This window comes from Solanum lycopersicum, chromosome 3 (genome assembly GCF_036512215.1).
Source record: "Solanum lycopersicum chromosome 3, SLM_r2.1".
In the NCBI taxonomy this organism is placed as follows: Eukaryota; Viridiplantae; Streptophyta; class Magnoliopsida; order Solanales; family Solanaceae; genus Solanum; species Solanum lycopersicum.
The window spans coordinates 2,610,926-2,619,177 of NC_090802.1; the positions used below are offsets into that span (position 1 = coordinate 2,610,926).

At 30.6% G+C, this 8,252-nt stretch overlaps 1 protein-coding gene across 1 annotated transcript; it reads right to left on the reverse strand.

The window, feature by feature from the left end:
* Nucleotides 1–1,509: 1,509 nt before the first annotated feature.
* Nucleotides 1,510–6,135, reverse strand: FKBP15-3 (peptidyl-prolyl cis-trans isomerase FKBP15-3). The gene is made up of 11 exons (XM_004234117.5): nt 6,000–6,135; nt 5,803–5,876; nt 4,926–5,161; nt 4,655–4,797; nt 3,640–3,967; nt 3,320–3,493; nt 2,881–3,094; nt 2,597–2,684; nt 2,481–2,522; nt 2,336–2,384; nt 1,510–2,016 (listed from the first exon to the last, which is right to left on the reverse strand). The coding sequence occupies exons 1-11, from the start codon at nt 6,010–6,012 to the stop codon at nt 1,935–1,937; spliced, it is 1,443 nt and encodes a 480-aa protein (XP_004234165.1). The 5' UTR covers nt 6,013–6,135; the 3' UTR covers nt 1,510–1,934.
* Nucleotides 6,136–8,252: the final 2,117 nt, after the last annotated feature.

Genomic DNA, 8,252 nt, shown 5'->3' on the forward strand with positions numbered 1-8,252 from the left:
CCTTTCTTAAGATAAGAACCAGTACTGAGGTTTTTAATATTACCATTTTCAAGATTCAAACTTTCAAGAATTTGTCTACAAACCCCATCTTCAAAATTTTCTTGACAAGAAGAAAATTCTAACAAATTTGTTGTAAAAAATTGATATGGACTCAACAAGAGAGGAATTTTACTTGATAACCATTTTCTGTTATAGTGACACTTTAGCTGCTGTTAGACCAACAATTCCTGCTCCAATTATCACAATTTTTGTCTTTTGTCTCAACATTTTTGAGGCAAAAAGAAACTGAACTTTAAGTTTCGGATTAGTGAATAAATCGAAATAAAAGAAGAGATTTTTCTCGATTTTTGTGAAATGTATATGTTTTGTTTGGTAACTATAGTGCATGTGTGTTATCAAGTATGAACTAATAAATAGAGAAGTGAATTATTTTGTGCTACTTATACTATACACAAGTATCTATGAGCTAATCGTCATGACTCATGTTTGCTTCTTGATAAGGGTATTTTAGTCTTTTGGTGACTTCTTCGATTTAAGCTGTGGTTCACTTCAAGTTGTGGATTGTCTTTGCGGATTTAAACTTAATTGAATTACCGTTTGAAATAAATTGAAATTCCTGTTTAAAATTTTAAATTTTAGTAGTAAGCCTCCAACTTTTGTAAAAAAATAATTGAAATACACAATTTTAATGTAGTTTAAAAAAAATGAAGTCTCCAACTTTGATAAGAAATAACTGATATGCCTCTAAAATAAGTTAAAATCTTATTTAAATTTGTAAGAAAATGATTCGTCATTATTCCTTTAAAAATAAATTAAAACCTTGTTTGGATTTTTAAATTTCTAGTATAGTAATTTGATTAGTCCCAAATTTGTGTAGAGAAACTATTAATGTTCCTTCAAAATAAATTAAACCCGCGTTTAAATTTCTGAATTTCAGACATAATTCAAGTATCCAGCTTTAAAATAAATTAAACCCGCGTTTAAATTTCTGAATTTCAGACATAATTCAAGTATCCAGCTTTTTGGTACGATACGATAATTCGAGTTGTAACGCTACACGAAGGTCGATCGCGTTATTTCTCATTTTTGGTGTTACAATCCTCATTGTTATTTTTTTTTTCTTTTTTGAATATATAATAAAGTTTGTAACATAAACATACCATAATAATTATATTTTGTGTATAGTTTCTGTTTTGTTTTAAGAAAACAAAGATATATGTATTTACAAGTTTGTGTTAATGTATAAGTACAGTATTCTATTCTTGTGAAATTGAAAGTCGAGTACCAAAAATAGGACATAATATTCATTTTATCTGTCCAAAGTTTTATCTTGAAGTATTATCCATTTAACTCTTTTTAAGACACTCTATTTATGTGTCTTATTCATCAAAACCAAGATTACTTATGAACATTTAAAAGCAAAATCAAACTAAACAAGAGACTATAACTTAATATCTGTTGGAGAGAATGATATTAATATCGCTAATAGAAGCCATGACAAACGATAAATTAAGTTCAAAGAAGAACATCTGCAACTTCAAATGTTGAAAAATTCATAAACATGAACCATTGAAGTCATCCAACGACTTCTCACTTCTCTATATGAAATTATGAACCAACAAACATATTGCAAGTACCCAAACCTTACTAAATGGACAGATAGTAACAGTATATCGAAAGCAAAACATGATCATCCAAGGATTTTGGTCTTCCAACAGTACTCTCCGACAAGTCATACAACAATACTTCAAAATTTTAGCAGGAATCGGAAATTGAGTCATCTTACAAAAATGGTAACCCCTGCTCTACTTGTATAATTTGTACAAGTTCTCCCCGCAAATGAAGCCAACTCGTTTTTGCATAAAAAGAATACTATGACAACAATTTTAGAATTATGCTGAACAGGCAAAAACGTCCACAATATGAAGGCAAGGTCAATTAACGTTTACCAGCTCAACGTCAAATACCAGCCATGAATTGGGTGGTATGTCACGACCAGCGCCTTTAGCCCCATAACTGGAAAACAAGAAGAAAAAAAAAAGACCATTACTCAATCATGCATGGGTAACTGAAAACTGGAAAGACATTCAAATTCAAAGGATGCTGCAAACAGGCAAAAACTAGTAACTTGCTTGGGAAAAAATTAATTTCGTTTCTGATTTTCCTTTCTCTCTCTCTCAAGCAAGGGAAACACTCTAGTCAATGCCCCTACTTAGGGCATGCTCTTGCATCTTACAAGAATTTTTTCACAACCCAAGACAGGTTTTCATGCTCTTGCATTAATGAAAGGATAAGTACAAACGACTGCAAACAGAACAGAAACTTAAATCCATACCCCATGGCTGGTGGGATTGTGATCCTTCTTTTGTCACCAACGCGCATGCCTGATAGTAGGATGTACATAAACAAGTTAGCCCTCAACACTAGAAACACAACTATAAAATTAGAGAAACATTCAGTTAGTCATCCAAGTGAATTACCATTTACACCAACATCCCAACCCTTTATAACTTGACCAATACCTGCAATCACAAAAACCTAAGTTTAACACATCAAAATAATTAAATCCATCTTCACATAAGATCAAATCTAGTACCTAAGCGAAATTCAAAAGGTCTTTTCCCAATATTGGAATCGAATATTTTGCCATTCTTCTTCAGCTTGCCAATATAACGTACACCAACCTGCTCAGTGGCAGAAAATCATTATCAATAAAGGTAGTGTACTCCATATATGTTCATTAAAGAGGAGAGGCCTAAATCCTAATTGACTTAATTGTGAAGTAGCAACAAGATCCCATTACTTTCCCCGGAAAGTACAAAATGAAACAGTCGATTTAGAGAAACAATTAATTACACTTGACAAGGAAGAAAACGAGACCTTCTTTCCAGGGGAAGCTTTTTTCCCATCTGGCTTGCCCATAGCCAGCTCCTCTATGACCAATCCATTTCCAAATGTCCTCGCATGAGAAGGCTTAGTCCCTGCATTCTCTTCCTGTGATTCATTCTTCTTATCTTTTTCAACCTCAGTAACAGCTTTGCCATCCTGTTGATTTTTCTTGTTCTTTTTCTTTTTCTTCTTTTTCTCTGTATCCCTGAGAACAATTTTTAGTGAAAGAATAAACTCACAAGGCTTCTTACAAGTAACAGCAATGGAGTTCAATAAAATATACAATAAGCTCATATGGAAGCCAATCAGAATAAACTTTCAGCCAGATTGGGCTCGTTAATTATGCAATCCAGACTCATTTGCAAAACATATCAGTTTATAGCCTTATTCTTTTCGTTTATAGTATACACTACAAGAGAGCAGAACTTACTTCTCATTAGTTGGTTTCTGACCATCTTCAGTTTTACCTACTGAAAATGCCTCATCATTGCCCTCTACATGCTCTGGATTGGCACTTCTCTTTAAAACATCCTCATGATCCAATTCCTCCCCATCCACTACCTTTTTCTTCTTATTCTTTTTATTTTGCTTAGCGTTGTCTTTTCTGCTTATAGGATAAGAAGAAAATAGAGTTATCATCACTAAAATAAATCATAAAAGTTGAATTTTGATCATATCAACATTAAGCAATATATGCGCAGCCTAAATTCAAAATTCACAATACACTCTACAAAGTAAAATGGTTCTCACCCTTGCTGATCATTGTCTTTGCCAGTATCATCACGAAGTCTCTTTTTTAAGCCTTTCTTCTCACCTGCTTCCTCACCTGTATCCTGATCTTTAGTTCCATCTGACTTTTGAGATCTAACAGATTTAGTTTTGTTTTCAGAGGGAGCAGATATCGGAAAGCCATCCTCATCTTCACTCTCCATCAGAGGACTTTCAGTATTACCCTTCACAACTATCTGGCGCTCTGAGTCATCAATCCCATTTGAGTGATTTTTCTTCTTCTTTGGCTTTTTGGATGTACCATTTTCATCTGCAGGCTTTTCGTCCTCCAGTATCTCTTCAATTCTCACTTCACAAAATGCAAACAAAATTTTAAGGCATTTTAAATATAAGGAAATATGCATTAGACAGGAGGAAAAAAATCAAAAGCAGCTAATGAACTGAAACTTGAAATACAATTGTTATGCCTATAAGGTCCTTAACACAAAAGTACTTTCCTAAATATATTCAAGATCGGGTATTAGATGATCTCTTGAGAAATCAGTGATATGGACTTCTGCTACCACCATTTTCAATTTACTCCCGTTAAATCCCACTCTAAATAAACCAAAAGGTTCTAAACTTTTTTTAATAGAAAGGTGAGCATGGTCCTTGGAGTAAAAGAAAAATATTTAATTCTGATAATAGGATACCACATGTAATCAGAATGGATCCTCATTCTTAATCACATCAATTAACTATTTGGAGTTGCAACATTTTTGCCAAACTAGTAACACCCATGCTTCCAGATTTTGCGTACATCCTCTTCTCCCAGCAAATAAGTTCAAAAGTCATCATTTCTTACTTGAGCTACATGCTCGATCAAACAATGCCACACAAATAGGGACAAAGCGAGTAATAAATTTCAAATTTTGGATTGATCCTCCTCTCCAATCACAATATGTGTTTAAAGTGGGAAAAGAAAATTGTAAGCTTAATAATTTACACCATTGGCAGTATCTTTCAAGACCCAAAGAAAAGTAAAACGCAAAGTTACCTCCACTGTTAGGAATAGGGGAAGGTGGGTACATGCTAAAATCATCATCATCAGTTGAGCCATCTTCATCTTCTGTGTCATAATTGAATTCGAACGAATCATCAGATGCACTATCAGTCTCAGAAGCACCTTCCTCATAGTCACTTTACACCAATGTCAAGGAATACAGAAAAAAAGATTCTAACTTTCAAAAATACAGTTTCCTTTAAGTATTTCCCTAAATCGAAATGGTAAAGTTAAAGCTGAATAACACATAGAAACTTAAGGATACGATCCATGTTCATCACCACAGCAATCCTCACTCTCTCCATAAAAGAAACCAGAGAGATGAACACTGTGAGAACCAACAACTGAGAAGGTAACATCATCATCCTCCTCAAACTCGAGATTCAACGGGCATGTCTCCAGTTTTTCTGGCAATAACGAACACAAGTAAATAGGCTCCTTATCACCTACTTTGCATTGAACTATGCATTTTTTGTTTGACGAGCCTGAGCCTAATGTTGCCTGAATCACTCAGAGAAACAAATAAAATTAGCATAATGATGAGAAAAATATAGAGTATAAATTGATATTGAACACCAAAAATTCATCCAGAAGATTACCAACAACTAAGCCAATTCAATTTTGTCTGTAAACCAATATAACTTGAGGAACATTTTTCCAATTTGAGTGTTACAAATATGTTAGAACAGTAAGGCAGAGGATTATGCTTTCAATACTAAACTGCAATTTGACCCATTTGCATAATGGAAAACCTAAACAAATTGATGGAATTCTTATGTATTTTGACGTAAAACGAAAGATGTTCTGCTGGCTAAGAACTAATACCAACAAATTGTTTCATCCATTTGACATTTTCGATAACAGATAGGTGACAACTAACAAGCATCCATACAACTATTTTGCAATGGCAACTCAACACAACTAACACATTAAGCACTTCAATCATATTGATGAAGATATATGTCAATTACAAGAACATAAAATTTTAAACTATACCCAAAATATCATCAAGGCCAATTACTTCAATACTACAACGTCTTTACGATAAAAATACAAATTAATCACCCGAAAACATCGAAATGACCCAATAAAAGAGAGAATAAATGTGCGGAAAACGAAGATAAAAAGCTTTTCGAGCAAACCTGTGAGATGTGAAGTCTTCCCCTCTCTTTTTCGAAATTGTGAGTGAACGGTTTACCAGACTTCAATTCAACTCCTGGAAGCACACACACAAAAAGAAAAGAGAAATGTGATAATATATGATTAATATACTTCGTTTCTTGTGTTCAAAAATGGAATTCATACATGAAAAATGCAGAAAAAAAGGAATGATACTAACCCCAGAACGCCATTGCAAGATGAAAAGCGAAGCTGCAAAGGGTTTCTCTAAAACCCTAAACAAAATTGACCGTTTGATTCTTCGCCTTTTTCCTCTACTTGCTTAAATATATTTTAAATTATTTATGGGCCTTTTGGATACTTACACAAGCTTGGGCCTTTTGATTAGTGAAAGCCCGTTAATCAAAAATTATATGAATTAATACATTTTTAAAAATAATTACTGATTTTAGCAATATCTTTTATTTATTACCATTTATAATAATATTGTGATAAATCTGTCATATGTATTAAAAATGAATTATGTATACAGTATATTTGAATTATAATTGTTTTTGAAATATATTTTATCTGGTAAAAGATTGTTACATTATATTATAAGTGTATTAAAATGTGTAACAAATGTATTATCCATCATTAAAACTTGTATTATATTTGAATGATAAATTTTACTTTGTAATATGTATTAAACTTGTATTATAAACGAATTAAAAGTGGTCAAGTGAAAAAAAAATGTTATTGCTATAAATGATAAATATTTTTTTTATTATAGTATATTTATGTAAGTCACACATAATTAATTATTATGGACCTGTATTTCATTTCGTCATTTAATTGGTGTTTATTTTTAAAAAATATATATATAAATTTACTTGCTTTGAAAATTATATTAGATGTACGCGATCAAAGTTGAATATATGTATGTGCCTTGCGATATTTTTATAAAGCATATGAATTTGTGAGTTCATACGTTGAATATTTTTGCTAGAAGAGGGAATGTCAAGTCAAAGATAAAATTCAGATATCTTTTATTGAAATTGTGACTTTGATAAAATTCAAATATAGATATTTTTTGCTAAGATCTATTCGATTATAGCTAATCACAAACTTTGTATTCTGAAGTTTATGGTTAGCTAACATTTCAATCTTGTGTGTTTGAATTGTTTATTTTTTTGATAAAAAATACAATTAATCTAGCACACCATTCTATTCCAAATAAATTCAAGTTGAAACATACGTTTCTTAAATCATAAAAAAACAAAGTTATGGTTTATCAATTTTGTGAAGAGAACAACAAATCTATTAAAGTCATTTTGAAACAACAATAATTTGTCATTATTTTCAAGACCTAGTTGATTTAACCTCGTTCTTGTTATATTTTAAAGTTTCTTCAAAGTATTACATTTCCATTTATATAAATTCAAAAAAAAATGTAAAACAACTAGAAGGAAAAAGGAAGAGGAGGAATATCAATCCAATACATATATGTCTGTGTGTTTAAGTTTAGGATAAATGACAAAAATTACATACTTTTAAGGTAATTATCATTTCTCCCTTATAAGTTTATAATTACAAAAATCCTTCAAACTGATGCAATAATATAAGCGCTGATACATTAATCTGATGAGCGAGATACATTAATCGTTAAGTAAGATATATTACATTTTATACATGATACATTAATTTGATGTACATTTTATACATGATACTCTAATCTTGTGCGCGAAATGTTGGGTATGTACTAAGAATTAATCTGATGCGTGAAAATGAGATTTTGTGAATTTATAAAACTAATAGGGGATAATAGTAATAAGAGAACTTAAAGGTGAGATTTCTGTCATTTATCCTTCAATTTATAGTTTATTTTACTAAACTTTAATTAATTATTACGTATTTCATTAAATCAAATAATAATAGAAATTATATTAATTTGATTTATGCGTTTGATGCAGATAAATTTTTTCCGAAGCATAACCACAGAGTATAAAAAAAGTAAAAAGAAATTGTGGAAAGTTATCTAATACAAATATAATAATTAAATATATTTTTTAAAAGTAAATATTAAATGGAGATAACCAAATAAGGTGTCCGGTGAAATTTCTTACTCAATATTCACATTCTTGATTATTTTTCTTTTAGTAAAATATTTGGGATACTCTATTTGATCACACACATTTAACCTATCTCTATTTATTTTTTTAAAAAAAATACTTAATTGAACCTAATATTACATAAATTCAGGAAAAATATTATTCTGATTCTCTTATGAAAAATATGAAATTATCAAATACTTCTATCCATTACCCAATTTAAATGATTTTATTTCTCTTTGTTGTTACTATATGGGAAGTGACAACTTATATTTAAATTGATAAAAAAGAGTTAAAATTATTCTTAAATTATTTGAAATAGCTTATGTATATCTTTTATTTATGTTTGATATTAAAATTATCTTTGTCGTTTATGTTTTCGA